The 21618-nt window shown below is 35.0% G+C and overlaps 1 protein-coding gene across 1 annotated transcript in view; it reads left to right on the top strand.

Moving 5' to 3' along the window:
- Positions 1-21618, top strand: part of ERBB4 (erb-b2 receptor tyrosine kinase 4) — a 694050-nt gene that overhangs the window by 670614 nt on the left and 1818 nt on the right. The window contains exons 25-26 of the mRNA XM_065880236.1: positions 18998-19045; positions 19849-20146. Coding sequence (XP_065736308.1) covers positions 18998-19045; positions 19849-20146 — 346 coding nt within the window. The remainder of the gene's footprint in view (positions 1-18997; positions 19046-19848; positions 20147-21618) is intronic.

The raw sequence follows: 21618 nt of genomic DNA, 5'->3' as shown, positions 1-21618 counted from the left end.
ATAATATGTTATTTCCTGTACATAAAATTCCATGCTTCCATTTACACACAGACACCTGACTCTTCTTACCATACCAACAACATAATCTTCTTCTCTCTTATTTTCCATTTTCTTTTCCTTCCTTTCCCTTGGTATTTATGTCCTTCTCTAGTCACTCATTTCAACTAGATTTTCCCCAAATACAAATATAACCAGTGTGGTTTGCCCTTGATCCAAGTATATAGATCACTCTTAGTAATTTGTACCACTGAGCTGCCCCACTGTAGTATGAGGTGACATGTAAGTAGTTATATATTCATAGAGGGCCAGAGCTGGGGTCTTAAAGACCTTCTAGTACAAACACTTTCATCTTACACTTTGTAAACTGATACTAGGAAAGGTAAAAGCCAGAGCTCTGTGTCCTTTACTTTGAAGGGAGAGGTGGGAAGCCATGCTCTGATCTCTCACATCTAACATTTAACCCTCTATTGGTTCTATCTGCTTTTTTACTGGTCCAAACCCTGGACATCTTGATTTTGACTTCAAGTCTAATGAGATTTAACATCAATTGGTTTAAAAGGCTCCTGCTGGGAGTGCAATGAGAGGCCTGCTGCTGTTTTGCCTCCTCTGTTTATTCTCCTGTGAGACTCCCTGTAATCAAGAGTTAATGGTTTTGGAGGATCAAATGGAACTGATAGAGCCAAAATCGAAACGAAAAACAGGGAGAACAACGTCAGTGTTGGGACTCAGTAATTACATGCTTGAAGATAAAAGGATCCTTACAAGTTTTACAAATGTTTCAAAGTTTTCAAACACAAACTTAAATATAACTATCACTTATTGATCACATATTTGTGTGTTAGGTTCTGCTCTGAGCTTTTGCATTTATTACCCTAAATCTTCACAACAAGGGTAAGCTGAATTTACTGTTTACATTTTACAGAGGCAGAAACAAACAGAGAGGCAAGGCCTTTTTGCTGAGACTTCCAGCGTGTATGGTAAAAAGGGAGATTTGAACACAGACCTGTCTTGTCTACAGTCTAAACTTTTAACACCCACCCTTCACTTGGTAAAAGAACATGGAAAATCAATATATCATCTCTGAAAACTAATAAACAACATATAAATAAAAGCCTATAAAGCCATTAAGAACAATGCTATTGAAGTTATTTATTGACATGAAAAGATGCCAATAATATATAGTTTTAATGAAAATGCTTCAAGGTAGTATATACAATATGATCTAACATCAAATATTATGCATCTAAATATTAACAGTGATTATTTATGGCTGCATGGCTTTTATTTCCTACTTTCTGTTAATATGTATTCTATGATTTTTCTAAAATATGAATGTAGTGCTTGTAAAAAATAAATTGTTAAAAGAAACAATTAAATTTTGTAAATTGACCATTCAAAAAAAAGCCTAATAATTACTCAAACTATTAAAACACAGTTAGTACAGATTTCTTATTTCTTTAATTTTTAAAAAAAAATATTTGGGACAATCTTTATGAAACCTTTTTTTACTTTAGCCTACTATTTTGAAAAGTACCCTCACCCCTTCTTACCCTCTGAGGATTCAAAGTCCACTACAAGCAATACATTATAAAAACAGAGTCACTTTCATTCCTGGAATATTCACAAAAATAAGAGATAGCAGAATAATGCTTTAAAGTTTACAAAGAACTTTGACATAGGAGGCATTTTATTTTCACAGCAGAATCCCAAGGACACAGTAATTGAAATCCCTGACTTGGTAACTTGGTTGAGAACTTGGTAACTCAAGAACCAAACCAGTATCAGGCCCTCTGACTCCAAAATGAGTGACTCATCTATTAAATAATGATTCATCTGAAAGAGCTTGTTGACATCATTGTTTGCTGCTTCTTCATGGGTACTAGAATTGGACGCTGCCAAACAGGCCGTGCAACACAGAGACAACAGGGACCACAGAAATATGGCTTGTTTAAGGAGAGTCTAGTGTTAAAGAACATTTCAGTGATCTTTATGAAGTTATTTTACACTTGAGCAATTGTCAGCTAGCTTAAGAAGCCTTTTTAAACAATCAAAAGAGGCTTCTTCCCTTCTTTGTTCAAAAGTGCTAAAGAAGAAAATCAGAGCTAGGGAAGGAAACAAAGAGGAGGGAGGGGCCACTTAGAGACTTAGATCTGGAATGTTAATGAATGTTTTATCTAAATCATTTAGATGGTTATTTTTTAGTATTATTGCCACAAGATTCCCAGCTCTGCTGTACATTATGGGAAACATCTCATCAAGAAGCCTATTCTTTACTGTATTAGACCTGGAGAGCACAACTGTGAGTTTCTTTACCCTTTACACAATAGAATGGGGAGATTATCATCAACTTTCTATTCATATTTTGTGAAGGTTATTTAACTTATGTATGTCTGTATTTATTTATTTATTTTGACAAATCCATCTTTGTCTGCCAAATCTCCCTGTTCAGGCCAGCTTGCTCTGATGATTACTCCTGCAAAGGCTTAAGAGAGAGATGTTCTATTTCCTTCTCAATAAGGATTAATGGCATTTGGGGAGGTTCAGAATATCCTTTGATTGCTCCGTAAAACGGATTGGAGAAGATGGTCGTGGGTAGCGGGGAGTGGGCTCGCTCATCAGCTTTCCTTTGTGCACTTTCTGCCTTTGACACACCCTCATCACAAGCATCTTGTGTTTTGGTCCCTTTTGCCATTCACCTGCCCAGATGAAAAGTTCCATTTTTCCCTTTGGAATTCTGACACATCGGAGTGTTCTCAAGAGAGGGTAATGTGTGCTCTGTAGTTTTCACTCAGACACTGTAAATGAATGACTATGGACCAGCCTCTCATTACACTTGAGCAAAGGCTGAATTGAGAGAGGAGTAGACCACTGTGGAAAAAGTTGCAAATACTGTGACGGTATCTCTTGCTGTAAAATATTTTCTATGTTGTGATGAAAGAAGTACTGTAAATCAGAGAGGGGAAGAAATTAGAAGTTTAATTCACAAGCAATTTCATTTGCTTTGTCCAACGAGAATTATAGACATAGTTTAGTAAAATCCATACTTTTGTTGTTGTTGTATCAGTACTTCATTTTTTTTAACATCTTTATTGGGGTACAATTGTTTTACAATGGTGTGTTAATTTCTGCTGTATAACAAAGTGAATCAGCTATACATGTACATATATCCTCATATCTCCTCCCTCTTGGGTCTCCCTCCCTCCCACCCTCCCTATCCCACTTCTCTAGGTGGTCACAGAGCACAGAGCTGATCTCCCTGTGCTATGTGGCTGCTTCCCACTAGCTATCTATGTTACATTTGGTAGTGTATACATGTCCATGCCACTCTCTCACTTTGTCCCAGCTTACCCTTCCCCCTCCCTGTGTCCTCAGGTCCCTTCTCTACGTCTCCATCTTTATTCCTGTCCTGCCCCTACGTTCTTCAGAACCCTTTTTTCTTTTTTAGATTCCACATATATGTGCTAGCATATGGTATTTGTTTTTCTCTTTCTGACTTACTTCACTCTGTATGACAGACTCTAGGTCCATCCAACTCACTACAAATAACTCAATTTCATTTCTTTTTATGGTTGAATAATATTCCATTGTATATATGTGCCACATCTTCTTTACCCATTCATCTGTCGATGGACACTTAGGTTGCTTCCATGCCCTGGCTATTGTAAATAGAACTGCAATGAACATTGTGGTACATGACTCTTTTTGAATTATGATTTTGTCAGGGTATATGCCCAGTAGTGGGATTCCTGGGTTGTAGTAACATCCATACTTAATTGTTTTCCCTCTCTGGAAGACAATAATAATGTTTAAAATTCTTTGCATATTGGAGACATTGAAATGTACGTTATTCAGATTCATTTGGAGTTTGGTATAATTTCTTCTTATTTAGAGCCAGGTACTGTAGTTCTGTGTTACAGAGACCAAGCTATTGGCTACTCCTGAGTTTAAATGACTAAACTCATTCTTTTACTCCTAATGATCACATATATTTTTAAGAATATGAGATGACTCACAGAATACATAATAATAAGTGACAACTATTATCACTTATTATGTGCCAGGTAACATATTAACCGTATAATATTTATTAGTTTATTTAATCTCATGAAAACCCTATGAGATATTTACTATTATTATCACGTTTTGTACATGGCGCAATTGAGCCATGGATATTAAATGACAGAACAGGTAACCTGGCTCTGTATTCCTAGAGGCCATACTCTTCACCACAATGATGCATTGCTTCTCATTCTGCTGCTGACCACTTTTTTTTGTTTGTTTTTGCTGTTTTATCATTGCCATAAGTTCAGTACTCAGTTCTTTAAAAATGAGATGAATAGGGCTTCCCTGGTGGCGCAGTGGTTGAGAGTCCGCCTGCCGATGCTGGGGACACGGGTTCGTGCCCAGGTCCGGGAAGATCCCACATGCGGAGCGGCTGGGTCCGTGAGCCATGGCCGCTGAACCTGCGCGTCTGGAGCCTGTGCTCCGCAATGGGAGAGGCCAAAACAGTGAGAGGCCCGCGTAACGCAAAAAAAAAAAAAAGAGATGAATACATTAGTAAATCATTTTAACTTTTTAATTTATCATTAAATTCCTCATAACTGTTAATTTCGATCTTTAAGGAACTATCTGAATAGTCTTACTAGTAGCTGCTTATTCACTAATTCAGACTCAAAAATTTTCACTTACCTCACTCAAATAGCTGATTATTTCAGGCATGTATCGAAGAGCATCTATTTATTCAATCATTTATTCATTGATCAAACACTTATTAAGGTGTCTACTATGTATCTAATCCCATGGTTGCCCATTAGAGGCACATCCAGTCCTGCCCTCAAGAAATTTGCAGATAAGTAGCTAGGCAATAAAATGCAATGAGAAAAATGTTACAATAGGGGCAAACAGAATGCATCTGGGGTCATCTGAACAAGTTGGTTTTTTTAAGAGGGAAGTGACAAGGCCAGCTTTGCTTCTAGTGAGAAAATTGTGACTGCTTTTTAAAATGTGAACTATAACAAAGACTGATTCTCTCCTGAGTCAAAGGAGACTGCATGAGAAGTTTGGCATAAGTGATGGTTCAAACATGTCTTACATTACTATGTGCTTCTCTTAACGTGCCAGCTTTCCCTGAAAACATCAGCGATAGTAAAGTAGTGTTTGAACTCTACTACCCTGTTTGGTGGAGAAAGAATTCCTATGTCTGTGTTCCTAGTTCCAAATAGCACTTTAGTGAAAACTTCCTTTGGGGCTTCTGGTATTTAGAAACTCAAGTTGGATGGGGTGGACCCTGGAAATTTAATATAATAACAAACAACCCTTTATTTATTGTGCTTCCTTCCTCCCTTCTGGAGGCGGATGATGTAGCATTTTTAAAAATTTTATTTGTAGGCTGCTAAATATTTTATGAATGTTCACCTGACCATATGCTTAGGATGAGCTTGCTACTTGTTTTTGCTCTTCTCTTGACCAGAATTTCCAAGCAGGAAAATATGAAGGCATTTCAAAACAAATAATTCACAACCTGAGGTTACATCAAGCTCTCTTGGAAGTATCTTCTCCTCCTGCATAATTGACATTCAGTATGCTTCTGTATGGCAACAGACTGGATTAAAATCCTAAAAGTGCTGTCAGTGTGCTGATTTTATTTCTAATTGCTCTCACCTGAGCTTTTGGTTACCTATCTTTCAATAAGAATTTAAGAGATCAGTCATAAGAATGATCCAAACATCCTCTTCTCATGCATTGTTTTTGGCAAAATCTGAGCTGCTAGGTATATTTTTAATATTTAGATAAGTAAATTTGGGAGAAAGAAGAGAGATACTAATACAATTATTTAAGGAGCTTGCATCCTAAAGGATAACACATATGAAATAGATACAGTTTGTAAAACTCTTGGATATATACTTACAAATAAAAAGAGTAAAGGTTCCTATGAGAGCCTGGGATGTTTAGCGTTTAAGACTTATGGCATGAAAGACAACCAACCACAGTCTACTTTTTGATTATGTTCATAAGATCAAGTATTAATATTTTATTTTGTCAGAACATAGCTGCACCTTGTCTTAATACCTTCTTTAGAAATGATAAATAATAATTGTGCTAGTATATAATAAAGGACAAAGTGGCCTGGAAAATAAACTAGGGGCTTTTCTTGTCTGTCTAGTACTTTTTTTGTTGTTTGTTTGGTAGACCTTGGGAAAAAGCCTGGAGTATACAATATGTGGAAAAATCTAATCTATTTTATTTTCCCCAACTCCAAGTCATTTATCAAATTATTTCAGATTGCAAATCTAAGCACTTTTCTGTAACTTAGCTACTCTCTTTCCAAGACATGTCTTTCTTAAAAGTGTTTAGCATACATTTAATATCTATAAAATGCTTCAAATCTTAACTTATTAAAGAGGTGACACATAGGAATTCTCTCTCCACCAAACAGAGTAGGAGAGTTCAAACATTTCTTATATTACTATGTGCTTCTCTTAATGTGCCAGCTTTCCCTGAAAACATCAGCGATAGCAGGGAAGAAAAAATTTAATCTAAGTGCACATTCTGGACTGAGGACTTCTTGGCCTGTTGACAATGCCTCAGCATGAATTCTGAGACATTTATTATGAGGAGTCTGTCTGGATGTGTAGAAATGTTCAAGAAAATCAAGGCCAACCCATGTTCTCTAGAGATGGGAATTTCTAACGTTTGACTTCCCTTGACTCTAGCACCCTCATCATCTAAAGAAAACAAAAGTAATGAAGTTTTTATTTCAATTCATCATAATCTCTACTGTTAGGTCATTCAGTTAATTCATTTTAGCAGCTTAAGGAATTTATTATTGAACATTTAATATGCACCTTTCTGTGTCTAAGCGCTGAAAGATCTCTGAAGGGTCTTGCTTTGATTTACTGCTGTACTAAGAAAAGCATATCATTATTTTTTATTTTCAAAGAAATGTTCTATGATTACTTTAAATGATGTACTAATCTCTCTCTCTCTCTCTCTCTATATATATATATATATATATATATACATATATATATTCAACTGAAACTTATAAATTATTTTTTATTTGTATCAGTAACACCAGTTCCTTTTGACAGTTGTTTCAAATGACATGTGATACTAAATTTGCGAAATGAACTCTATCATCACACAGATAAAAAATAGGTAGATGTTTGCATACTTTTATTCTAGTATACAAGAAACATATGCTTGCTTGGTTTGCAGCATTTGGTATGGTGTTGTATGAGTGTTACTTGGACAAGGCAGCATTCAGCTGTATTTTCTTTTTGATTACTAGAAAAAAATATCATGTTGCACATTTATATAACACATTTTTTTCAAAGATATTTACCATGAACATGAACTTATAAAACTCATAAAGCGGGCAGACAGACATTATTATTTCCATTTTACAAATATGGACACTAAGCTTTGAGGAAAATTTATCTACAGTGGCAGAGCTATTGGGTGGCAGTTCTCTTCCCTAATCAAGTGCTCTTCTCATGTAGCTTCTTCCTTTCCTAGACATTTAGAATTTAATCCATTTATAACTTTGATCTTCTATACTATTTAGCCATTATTATTCTAAAAAGCCTTTTTGAAACATTTAAAATGACTCTTCCCTATAGGTGTCTGTGATATGCACAGAAATATAGGTGGGTGGTATGTACCACTTAAAATGGATACTTGTAGTGATTTGTGTTTGATCTTATGGGTCAAAACTACATTCTCCATCCGCCTACAGGCAATTTATCCTCAGGGTTTGTCTTTCCTGTTGTTCTTACTTAACAATTTATATTCTTCAGGATAAAGCAGAAGGCTGAGCTTCCTAGACCTACAAAGCATTAGGAAATACATAGATGTCTCAACATAGATGTCTCAAGTGAGTGTTGTCATACTAGTGATAGAATGCTGAAGCTTTATAACTAGATGTGAAATATCCATTTCATCTGTAACCATTCATTATTTGTAAAAATACCTTTTTTTTTGCCATTAGAATTAAGATTTTAAACAATGCCTCCAGAAATAGTACCTAATTGACAGGAAGAATGAGTGTACTAGATAAGATATAATATTCAGATAATTGTATTGGGATTCAATTTCAACTTAGGACTCACCCTGAGTATCTGCAGAATAAGATGTGTGTAATATATAATTTAAGGAATGCTAAAATCCTTTATTCTTTAAAACATATCCCACTTCCTGGCTGAAGGCCCTGAGAGTCTCATTAATAAAGCCAAACTTTGGGTTTAAATATCTTTTCCATCTAACCATCCTTTGATTCAATATACTTTTACTGAACATTCACCATGTCCATGTCCCTGCCTGTGCTAAGTATCAAGGATATAATGGTAAATTTAAGTAAGTCCTCTTCTAAATAGGCTCACAGTCTAAGAAAGAAGACATAGCAATGAAGTAAATAAACAATTATAATATGGTTGCTAAATTATTCATATGGGGCACAGAATAGGTTCTGGATGATATTTTTGAATCAAAAACTAAATGTAATCAGGGCAATGATAACATTCCAAGGAATTAATATGTAATCAAGGCAAAAAAGCTAGAAAGAGCATTGAGGAAACAGCTGGAGCCTGGGCAGAGACTGGAGGTGACAAAGGTAATGGACCATGGGAGGAACTGCCAGCACTTTGTTTGACTGGAGGCATAGGAGAAGAGAGCAGAGAGGTGAAACTGGAGAAATTGGCAGGAACCATAGCTACCAAAAGCTTTCAGTGCCACAAGAAATTGAGACTTGTTTTGACTTGAGGCAAGAAGGGGTCTTGTAGGTTTTTAAGCAGGGGGATGAAATGTGAATATTAGATTGGAGTAAAAGGAAAGACAAAGATCAAGGAGATCAACTAGAAAACTATTACAGTAGTCTAGTCAAGAAATTAGGTCATCATTAAGTTCATCACGTGTGCTGTGCCTGTTTTCCCTAGAGAGTCCTGGTATACGTCTATTATCCTGGCTTAATTATTAATAGCGCTTTCTTTTATCCTCAAAATCTCCATTTAGAATGATAAATTATATGGCACCTTAAAACCACAACTAAAATAGTATCAATGAGGATGGAGAAAATGGTTGGATTCTTGAGGTATTAAGATGTTTAAATGGGTAGACTTTGGATGCTTATGAAGGGTGAGATAGAGGTGAAGTCAAAGATGACACTGAGTTATTTAACTTACACAAGTAGATAAATTGTTGATACCATTCACCAAACAAAAAATATAAGAGAATTCCATTTAGTGTCAGGAGAGGAGATGTTCATTTCAGTTTTGAAAATGTGACTTTTGAAAAACCATGGAACATTCCAGTAGAGATGTCAGGTCAGCAGTTAATTATGTGAGTACACACTGGTACTCAATAGTTCAGTGTTACTTGAGGTGGGGCTATTATGATCTACTACCACCAATTTGAGAAAATTTCCCCAAATTAATCAGACTACATGGATGCCCTCTGGCCTAACTACAGCCCAGTCCCCCAGAAGAGGATAAGGCTGTAGATAAGAGAGGAGGTTTTGGTGTGTAAGTTACTGACTCAGAATGTTGCATCTTCTATGGGAGGATGTTATGGTCCCATTTCTTATAGAACCAGGACAAGAATCAGTGGTCTCTGGAGTCTGTCAGGGAGGAGTAAAAAATCATTGGCTTGAAATTGAAAAGGAAATGTAGAAATCAGACTTCATTGCTCTAGAGTTTCACCTGGCTTGCCCCTGACTAAGCTGTGCAGACATAATCTAAGGATACCAAGCAGATTGATTTTTGTTTCATAGTAAACCATAAAAATATTTTTCTAATTGGGCCCATTGATTTTTGCTTGTTAGTAACTAGCTGCGTGACCTTGAGGAAAGTCGCTTGCCATCTCTATTACTATAGCTGAAAATAGGGAGAAAGTGATTGGGTGATCTCTGGCATCCATGTCAGATTTAAATTAGACTGTCCAGTTTCTGGTCTATTATATTTATTTTCCTTCTTCATATTTTTTTATTAAACTGTTAGCCATTTTAGAACTTGAAAGGAAACTATTATGACCATGGTTCTGGCTAATCTAGGTTGACTTTGACAGCAAACGGTTTAAATAGGAAACTAAGAAGTATTGGTCATTTTTTATTTTAGGAAATTCCAAAGTGGTTCACAAATAGATGCAGGAATTCTTTATATATTTTTCTTCTTTCTTTTTATATGCAGGAAAATCAAATTTGGGGGATTTTTGAAAATGGTAAAAACTCCTTAGACTATGGGCAACAAGTAGCTCTCGGGGAGAGGTTTTTTTTGTTGGGGTACTGCCTTTAATCTGATATTCATTTTGGCTCAGAACAATTGTAAATAGCAGCCAGCTTCTGTGAAATGTAACTGGTGTTTGCTCTGGGCTGATGGGAGAGCCATGTGCTGTTTGCTCTGTTAGTAGCTGTACCCAAGTATGCACAGTACATTATTCAGATCAGCTCGTACAAACCAGATGTCCTAATTCCAGGTGGACTGTTAGAAATCTTTTTATGTACAGCAACAGCTGTGCCACCTGCTAGCTTAAAGAGCAGTAGTTGGACAAATCAACCATTATAACCAATCACTTTTTGTCTGGTGAACAGTTTGCATAAACTAGCATAACAAGATATATCCAACCTAATCCACACTGAAATGATAGGAACACTGAAAGTGTTATCTGTATTTTGGTAAATTGTTTGCTTGTTACCAACACCTATCATTTAAGACACTGAATAAAATCTACATACCAAAATTAGATTTATAAAATTTGCATTTCTGTTTTCTATATTATTTGTTTTCCATCTCCTAACACACAAACTATGCCCTTCATATTTTTTACATTCTCACACACAGATTGCTCTAAATACTGTCATTGTTATTTTGAATGTATAATAAAACTTCCAGAGCTTGGATTATTGCTAAAGAGGAGGTTGAAATATAAAGTATTTCACTGTTGCTTATTATTTGCAAGTAAATAGAATAACTCCGAATAACCACTAAACAAACATTTCCAAGTAGAACTTTTGTAAACGGTATTTCAGTGAACACGATTCATTTGCTGATAAATAATATCCACATGTGAAAAACAGTGGAAACAAAGCAAAGACAAGCCCACAAATGGGCTAACAACCTGTAAAAGAAAATGTGTTAGTTTGAATGAGTTAAATAAAACTTTGTTATCTTGTTTTAAGCAATTAATTTTCTTAATGTGTACATGAATACATATATACACATGTGCACATGTGTGCAGACACACACACACACAAACACACAAATTGTGATTTAAGTAAGTCTTTACTAATAGTATAAAAGGAAACCTATTATACCCAGGCCAAGACTTAGCATTTCAAATTCTAAAGTAATGGCATTCATGACATTCAGAGTGTCTGTAACTTTGTTTGTTTGTTTGTTTTCATTTTGCCCTATAGATCAGCAGTCCCCAACCTTTTCGGCACCAGGGACCGGTTTTGTGGAAGATAATTCTTCCACGGACCGGGTACGGGGGCGATGGTTTAGGCGGTAATTCGAGCCACGGGGAACCATGGGCAGGCAGATGAAGCTTCACTCACTCGTCCGCCGCTCATCTCTTGCTGTGCGGCCTGATTTCTAACAGGCCACAGACCGGTACCGGTCCGCGGCCCGGGGGTTGAGGACCCCGGCTATAGATTACTTAATTTTTAAACTATTTCTGTATTTCCCAAACATTATCTAATTACACAGATAGAGATAAATACTATGAAAGTGAAAATATGTCAACTGACAATAAGCATATGTATAATTACTGGCTTTTATAGCTAGAATGTTTAAATAATATTTTCTCTCTACATGGAGGCTAATCTGTTTTGTAAGTAAAGTATCATTTTAATCAACACTGCTTTTAATCAAATGATATAAGGACAGCTTTTATTTATAGTACTTAATATTAGGGTATCCCTTTTGTCTAATAAACATATAGCCTATTCAATAAGAAAAAAAATGATGTATATATTTGTCTTATAACCAAAGCTTCATTAAATTCACTTTAAGAATATATCAGTATATATTTCAACTGTAAATAAATGCCATCACGGTTTAAGGCAAATGCTTTTGACTCTATTGAGGAAAATATTTTTTTCTGAAAAACATCAAATTTACCTCCAAAACTCTAAAACTGACTTTTTATCATTTATTAATGCCAATTTGAGGCTGTAAGTATAATGGGATGTACATTAAGGGGAGACTCAGGGAATCTTGTTTCTAGTACTGTTGCTAACTAGTTGTGTGATTTGAAAAATTAACCTAACGTCTTAGAGCATCAGTGTATCCATCAGTAGAATGGAAAATTTAAATTATGAAACTTCAATTCAAAATTTTATCTTCATTGGTCACATCCAAATGTGGTCTTGCCTCCCAAGAGCATAATCATATATTGCATATAGTCTAAGGTATTTCACAGATACTCCATTTAGAGAAAAGGGACAAAAGAAAAAAATAATTAATATACTTTAAAAAAATTTATGTGAGAAAAGTTTATAAGATGCCTTTGCTTTAATGCTAATCACATTTTACAATATTTAGCAATCAATGGTATGGGCTTCATGCAGAATATTCATTTTACATACATATAATTTGATAGTTGGAAGGGATCTTTCCCATTACCTGTTTTATAGCCCCATTCTTCTTTTCAGAGCTAAATAAACTGAGGGTTCAAGAGATTAAGGAATTTGTTAAAAGTCACATGGTTTAATGACAAAAAGTTCAAGAATGTAACCCTAGAGGTAGAAGGACCTCATGTGGCTGCTTGCTCCATGTCTATGGTATTTTCGTCTTCAAAACTTGCCTGACCTCAATGCATTTTTCATGTACTAAGAAGTCTTCACTAAATAATCCTCATGATATTGGGATAAAAAACAATCAAGCACAGAGACAGATAACTTTTGGATGTACTTGAAGAATTAGAGTACCTAAGAATTTGGACACAGTAAAGGCTTAATGATTTCATTTAGACTCAAACAGAGATAGTGCAATTGAACTAGATGTTCTCAAGGATGAGTTTAAAAATTAGGAAAAATAGCTGTGTACTCTGTAACTGAAAAGAACTGTCGCAATATGTTTAAGGAACCCCCTGGAAGTTCTCCTTTTTAGATTTCTAGCTACATATGTCAACTAGTAGCTAAGTGATAATTAGGAAAATGTTCAGATATTACAACATGCTTGTGAAAAGAAATGTAAACAAAGTAAAGAGGCAAAAGAAATGCAAAAGAAAGTTGCCAGAACTAAAAACAAAAATACACTTAGAACTTGCACCCAGGATGAAGAGATATAAATTCTACATGATTACTAACCTCAAGAAAGGTGACAGAATTCTTATTGCTTATCTTGAATGAAGCTAAGGAATGTTGGCACTAATGTAAAATCACATTTCTTTATATCCTTTCTTTTTTGACTGTGCTAATAATGTTCTTCAACTTCATCATGTAATACGAACACACTTAAAACCGAAAGGTATGAAGTGAGGAGTTTTCAGCTCCCATTTTGTTGACTCATCTAGCCATGAATATTTTAAGAAGGAATATCTTCTTGTTCTACTAATATTTGGAAAGGCTATAGGAACTGCTGCCTGGGGTTACAATAGCTTACTTACCCTTAGTGGAGTAAGAAGAGGAATTTATTGACTAAGTCCTGGACTAGGAAAAATAAATCCATAAGCAAGAGTGCTGTCATGGAAGATCTTTGTGCTCTCCCATTATGTCAAACCATCTCCTCCTGCTTCAGGGTTGGTTTTTGCTCTTGTCCAGGTAAGAGATACATATATATATATATATATATATATATATATATATATATATATATATATATATATATATATATGTGTGTGTGTGTGTGTGTGTATTCTTCCCTAACAGTCATTTTTTGTTGATCTAAAACCATAATGTGTGTATGTATATATATATATATATATCTTCTATTAGCACTTAACATTCTACTTTTAGTTCCTTTTCTGTTTAAGTCCTTGTAGTAAATTAAAATGTAAGTAAGATGGGAGGGGCAACATTGTAAGGCATTTTCAGTATTTTATAACTAAGGCTAGTTAATTTCTCAAATTTCTCCTTCAGATTCGTTTCTCATAAGAAAGGGAAACCATGAAATCTTATTTGAGAGAAGAGTTGAGGCATTATGCAGGGACAGAGGGAGGGCAAACAAAATAGAAATGCTAAAGTCAAAATCTACATGTGGCATAATAAAAAGATGTAGGATTCAGAGAGCTGCCAGTGGCTGTGTGTGTGCGTGGGAAAGACTTTTAACTTCCTTGAGGCTCAGTTTTCTTATCTTCAAAATGGGAGTCATAATTTTTAATAATCATATTTACCTTGAAAGGTCATATGAATAAATAAAACCTAAAATATTCTAGTCTGTGGTATATGGTAGGTATACAATGCATGTTGGTTTCCCTTGCTATTTCTCAATTTTCCTAAGAGAAGTAATATATTCATCTGTGAAAGAGTAGACTTTATAATTAAGTTCTAGGGTTAGTGAAAAGTGAACAAAGAATGAAAGCACAAGTTAATACTACTTCAGGTGGGGCATAGGGTCATTATTATTATTTTATTTATTTATTATAATTTTATATCATTATAATATATTTTTATTTATTATTACATTATCATTATTAACCTTTTTTGTGTGTGTAAAAACAAAGCTTTTTTTAAAGTAGCATCTCACGTAATCAAACTAAATAAATAAATGAGTACATTAATAAATAAACACATATCTAAAGAGACAAAAGGCGTTTTGTGTAACATATGTGTTCACACATATGCGTGTGTGTGTGAGCCAGCTGCCTAGATGCAATAGGCTTCCCCAGTTCTTACTGGTTTGGGGAATATGAACACATTTTGCTTGTTTTCTTCTGGTTGCCTTATGGAAAATGAAGATTCAAAATCCAGATGTCTCAAACGCTGGTATATTGAACTTAGTTGTAAAAAAGATATAGAGGTATAACCATACATCAGGAATTGTACATAACGAAAGAAAATGAAAAAAAAATTTATCTATCTGCTACCTGACCTGTGAAATGTGAAAATGCCCATCAGAGTGTTAAGGATATATTCCAAGGAGGATAAAAAATTGAGAACCCTTAATAATTACTATGTGGAAGTGTCTAGGTAATATATCAGTGCTGGTGGATTAGCACCGTCTTATAGAGACATGTGCCATTTTAGTTAAAAGGATTTAGAGTGATTCTTGGCCCTAGAAACTTTAATCCTATAGTTAATATTACAAGTAACAATTATCTGAAGATTAAAAACAACTCTCTCTCATTAAGCACATGTTTAATTTAGGTAGAAGTTAGGCATTAAGCATGTATTTTTGTTTGTCTCCTAAGAAGATACATTTGTATAATATTTAGAAAAATATCACAGGACACAATTCATCTAGTTAACAATTAAAAATTTCCCAGGAATAATATAAAATAAATATGTTTTAATTAATACAATAAATATGAGAAATGCAATACATGTAGTAAGACAAAGGTTCAAATGTTTATCATTCAATTGAAAAGTAAATTTTAGGACGTGATGTATCTAAAAGTGCACTTAATACTGTATTTGATGTATTTGTTGACATTTGTCTTCTCTATAACCCCTGGCATTTGGGTCCGAGTTAATCATACAGTGTCCCAGTGATTGTGGCCACAAATTAAACTTGACTCTCTTCATCACCCTTACATATTTCCCCACCAGGAGCAAGCTCCAGATCACCTGCCAGTTCATAGCCCACCTCTTTCTATCATTGTCCTGCTGACAGTAAATCCCTTCACCAGTTAATTGAACAGATGTACCCAGTGCTGCTTCCTGAAGATCGTCAAAGCTGGGCTTTGACAGACAGCAGAAAGTGGCACAATAAAAAAAAAAAAAATGAAAGCCTTTTAACTGAGAGCACTGCTTTGTTCTGCTTAGAACGTTAAGGTCACTGCAGCTCATTCTGATTGTGAGGATCTTAATTTTTACTCAACCAATTTACTTGCAGCTGTCATTCTTTCCAATATTAAAAGTTCAGCTTTTCAAGTGTGGGGAACTGGGGGATGGTTGTGTGGGGAAAGAGAAGAGCTTGTTACAAACTAAAAACAGCAGAAACAAGTAAAATCTGGCTTGGCTCTCAAGTACAAAAAGTTATTTTCAAAGCCTATAAATTATGACATAGTGATTAACATGTAATTTAAATATATTTAAACAACAATTATATCACATTTCCAGCCCAGCTAATTGGCCTCACAGATGTTCCCTTGTAGCTGCATTGCCCTTCCAGGGAGATATGAATGAGGTGCTTTTTATCATGGAAAACGGAAAAAAGGCAAATGGAAAAAATGGAAACAGAAACATAAAAAGCAGCCAGTAACCCTAAAAACAATGAATGCTAAGGGAATTTTGTTTAGCTTTTTTTCCATTTTAATGCTGAAAACTAGAAAAAGCATGAAGACACTCCTATTACTGTGATGGTCTGGCAGTGTGTCTAGATACAGAGTTGGCAGGTTGCTGACTGAAAGACTTGTCAAAGCAAGGATGGCGGATCCATTCTAATAAAGCATGGCTGCACTTTGTGTCTTGGAACAGACTGACTGCAAGAGATCTAGTTATTTTTAATACAACACCTTTACAATTGAAGGCGGTCTAGCCCAGATAATGAATATAGATAATAAAGTATTTCCTGATGAAGAATGACTTGTGAGTTATTCTTTTGATCATTTATCTCTCAAGTTTTATAAAATGTTAATTGTGCATCAGGCAGTGCTGTTTCCTCAGCCGTAATTCTAATCGAACATTACCCAGTATAGCAACTCTTGCAAAAGAAGATGTCAAAGGAACACTGGTGATTATGAATATTTTGGAATGCCTTGCCTTTTAATATCTAATCATGAAATTGAAATAAATTCACTCCAGCCTCACCTTTCTCTTACCTTTTCTTTTAATAATCTCAGGTAATGTTTGATAGTACAATGTAAATTACAAAAGGCCACTGGACATGCCTCTCCTAGTGTATCATGGTATCTCCAGCATCTACCGTAATTCCTGTGCTTTCACTGTAGCAATTTAATAAATATTTGCTAAATGCTTGCCAAATAATCCAGGTTTAATGATAGGGTAAGGCCAAGGTTGTAATATGATAAAGTTCCAGCAGGCAGGTGTCATATTTTTGTACCAGCCCTCTGTTTTACATATCACTGGACTGTATGGAAAATTTATTTCTCAAATTTTATGAACAAATGAATTTTATTTTATGACAGTCTAAAAGGTAGCAAAATGTACCTATATTTAAGGTGCTATGGAAGACAAGTAGGCATTTTAAAATGCTTCTTTGATGAGAAGCCTTGGCAATTTGATTGCTTGACTTTAAACATTTGACTTAGCAGGTGTGAACATTTAAATTTCATATATTCTCTACATTTGTATAATAGTGCAGAGCTTAAAAAGTTCATCTATATATAATATTGTACTTTATCTTCATTAAGAATAAGAGAGGCCAAGGATGAAAATGAGGGTCCGAGATATTTCACGATTGACCATATCACTTGTAATTGGGACTGGAGCTTGGAGCTTCTAACATACCATACAACAATCTGTCTATTGTACAAAAGCACCTCCTATGCAGTGCATATTAAATATATCTAACTTTCCATGTCATAGTCTTCAGTGTGTTGTTAGTTATGTTATTAGAGAAGAAAAGAGATAAATATTTTCTATGCCATCATGTAAGTGACTCAGTTATGGACAGAGTTTAAATGTAAATTCAGTGTAGGGGTTCAGAGCTTGTCCCTTGATTCGTCCAGCAGGCTAAGTGAATTAAGGAAAACTATATTATCTAGTTGTTATTAATTTGTATTAAACGGTTAATCTCCATGGGACCATGTTCTTAGATTAGTCTATGAATCTCTAAATTATAAAAATGTTGATCTGGAATAAGATTTAGCCCTGTTTCACAGATGTTTCAAGATGTTGTCTTTCAGGTTTATTTTAGTCATCTCTGTTCAGTTAAATCCAGAAAGTAGAGAATGCAAAGTTCATAAAATCAACTGTTTTTATTTGCATTATTCATTATTTCCAGTGCTAAGAAAAGTGCCTGGCGCATACATAGACCATGGTTTCTCAAGAAATGTGTTTAATAAATGATTGATATTATATATATATATAATTTTTAGCTAGGAAACAGAGGTTGTGTTCATACATCCCCTGTACGTACCATAAGGAACGTTGTCCTTAATATTTTATCATATTTTTATATTGACTTTTATTTAGCCCATAGGCTAGAGTTTTAAGCCATAAGACTGTCTTTTTTTATTAATTGCAATCTAATTTCAACTGATTCTAAATACATAAAATTAATGTATGCAAAGCATGTTTCCAGTAAAGAAACGATTTTCCAAGATTTTCTGCTTTTTGTTCACTTAAAAAAAAAAAAGACTGATGAGAAAATATTATGTACCTTTTTATAAAAGAGGCTAAGAAGTGGACCCTTTGCTGAAATGGTGAAAAATAAATGTAACTTGATAGCAAAAATTATTCCAGGCAAGTTGAAGTCCACCTCTATCTCCTTTTAGATAAGTTTCTTCCTATGAGAGGAAAGTTAATGCTCTGGTATGTGGCCATTCCAGTTATTTAACGTGTAACAAAGGAAAGGGTTCCGCATTTACAGCTCAAGTTAATTTACTGTTTTTCCCTTTCTTCCAGGGTTAATCAGAAGAACATTTATTGTCAACTTTATTTTTAATCCATTTAAAATTTTACTTTTTCTATATAATTCTCCTTTACAGGGATTGAATTAAAATATTCAACATCCTCAGAAAATATAAATAAACTTGCTTGTCGTCAGAGTGCATAAAATTTTACTGTTTAGCAAACGTCACTGTTGTGCATGTTTTCCCCTTTGGTTCATACAACTCATGTGGCTTTTCTTTTTTTTTTTTTTCTGTTCTTTTTTGGTTTTTTTTCATTCATGTTACCTCTTATTACATCCATCATTCCATTTTTCTTTCCTATTAGAGTGAAATTGGACACAGCCCTCCTCCTGCCTACACCCCCATGTCAGGAGTAAGTATTTCACAATCAACCTTCATCTTTTAGGATTTTTGGTCTTTGCTTATCATGTTTCCTCTCTTGCCTCTCCATAATTTCCTCATTTTGCCTTTGCCAACAGTGAGTTAAGAATTTACTGTAGATTGTGTACCTGCCTATGTAGATATGTTTTATCTCAGTAGATAATCCAGAGTTGAGATATCATGCATCAACAGTAGCTTTTGATTTTTATCTGAAGAATTTACCTGGGCTCATACATCATGCTTCTGGGTAAAGAGGTTATCTTTACTTCCACGATTATAGGTCTTGGGCTAAAAAGTCAGAATCTCAGTGGTGATTCTCTAGTTAGATACTAGAGACTCAGAGTCACAGTAACCACAGACTAGAAGGCAATAAGGAAACATCACCATTCAAGCTGCATCACTGTACTTCTGTCCTTAATGGCAACTGCCTATAGTTAATGACATTGCCATTTGTCTTGAAGATTCACTTTGGATTTTTACATTAAAAATAGGCAGTTGTGGGATAGGAACATGAAATACTTTTTATTAGATCATGTGTTAGGTGGTTAGTAAAATTAAAATATATATTTCCAAAATGTTTTCCCACAATTGATTTATTTTATAAGAAAAATTGGAATTTTAGGTGTTTCTAGTCTAATTCAAACTCATTGACTATTAGGGGGGAAAACTCAATTAAGAAACTCTGACTTTACTCTGAAAGACAAACTTCCATATTCTTTTGGTTATTAACATCCATATTTTTGACAGCTATTCCTAACAATACCTTTGGTCCAAATGTGTTTCTACTATTGACAGAACCAGTTTGTGTACCGAGATGGGGGTTTTGCTGCAGAACAAGGAGTGCCCATGCCCTATAGGGCCACCACCAGCACGATCCCAGAAGCCCCAGTTGCTCAGGGGGCTACCGCCGAGATTTTTGATGACTCCTGCTGTAACGGCACCTTACGCAAGTCCGTGGCACCCCACGTCCAAGAGGACAGCAGCACGCAGAGGTACAGCGCTGACCCCACAGTGTTCGCCCCAGAACGGAGCCCACGAGGAGAGCTGGATGAAGAAGGTTACATGACCCCTATGCGAGACAAACCCAAACAAGGTACAAGCAGAATGTTCAGAAATGATTGCCACTCGACATTTGTCTCTATCAAAATAAGCAAAGTATGGAAGGGAAATTGCCAAACTATCTGCCTATGTAAAATGTGTGATCCACAAAAGGCTTAGGCTGCTGCTATTCCTAGTAAGCTTTCTGAATCAAAAGCGTCCACATCATCTAGGGGCTTTTTTAGAAACCAGAATCTCAGGCCCCACTTGAATAGGAATCTGCATTTTAACAAGATCCCCAGGTGATTTTTATGCATAATCAAGCTTGAGAAGCACTGAGCTAAACATATCTTTATTGGAATATTTGAATGAGGTAGCATATCACAAGATTTCAGAACCCTTACTCCATTGGACTTATTGTGGAGATCATAAAGACTGATGTTGTTGGTAAAAATGTCCAAAGCTTTCAATGGCACCAATAAAAGACTTGATTGATGCATTAAAATGGTGTCATTTAATGACCTAGTTTATTATAAGAAATTATGACTTTTTGTATGATACATTTCAAAAATTAAAGTTCTGACCCTGCATATACTTATATGTATACCATCACATCTTGAAAATATTCATAGCTTGTGCCTTTACAAAGAACAGAAGTAACTTTACAAAGTTAGTAGTAGAAATGTTAAATACCCAAATCAGATAACATTTCAGTTTGAGAAAGCCTCTTTCCTTTTATGTTAACAGCATCAGAAAAAGAAGATGGATGATTGTTATTAAAAACCGGTGACTGTTTCTTAGAATCTTCTAAGTGTCACAGTAAACTGTATTTTAAGACTCTGAATAAAGGCCCATTGTCTCACTTAATATGCAGTTATATTCACTTTTATAGTATGCAATTAAGGGATGCCTAAATACATATTGTCAATAACCTATTAAAATATATCCACCTCTATATGTATGAAAGTATTACTGTAACGAAGAATTGGATGTTGACAGTAGCCCAATAGTGACACAAATGTAGGTTTTGAGAAGATTTGACAGATGCCTAAAAGTGAAATCCTCTCTGGGAAGATTCTCAACTCAACCATAAAATTATTCCTATCTACAGAACTACATGGCTATACAAATTTGCATCAGGACAATAGATAAGCAGATTGCTTTGAGAAAAGGTAACTTGAACCTTCTAAGAGAAAGGCAAGTCAGTCTGTGTAGACTCACTGTAGACCATCCCCAGATTTTATTTCTGAGTACTAAACTAAGAGACCCACATTTATGTAGAACTCTAGCCCAGTTCTCAGTAGAGACTTTTAGTATAGACATTCCTATACTTTCCATTAAGAAGTTTCAGGACTCTGATAAGAAAAATCCAATTCTGACTCCCTTATAGGTATTTTTCATATATTTTTCTTAAAATGACAGTAGCTTTGAGAACCATTCAAATTAAAACTTATGATGAAGTGTAAAGTTCAGCCTCCTCCTGTAGGGGCAATAGTGAAAACAGTGCAGTAGAACAAGATTATTCAA

The sequence above is a fragment of the Phocoena phocoena genome, chromosome 7 (genome assembly GCF_963924675.1).
Source record: "Phocoena phocoena chromosome 7, mPhoPho1.1, whole genome shotgun sequence".
NCBI classification, from domain to species: Eukaryota; Metazoa; Chordata; class Mammalia; order Artiodactyla; family Phocoenidae; genus Phocoena; species Phocoena phocoena.
The sequence above is the reverse complement of the archived record's forward strand: the minus strand, read 5'-3'. Positions and strand labels throughout refer to the sequence as shown.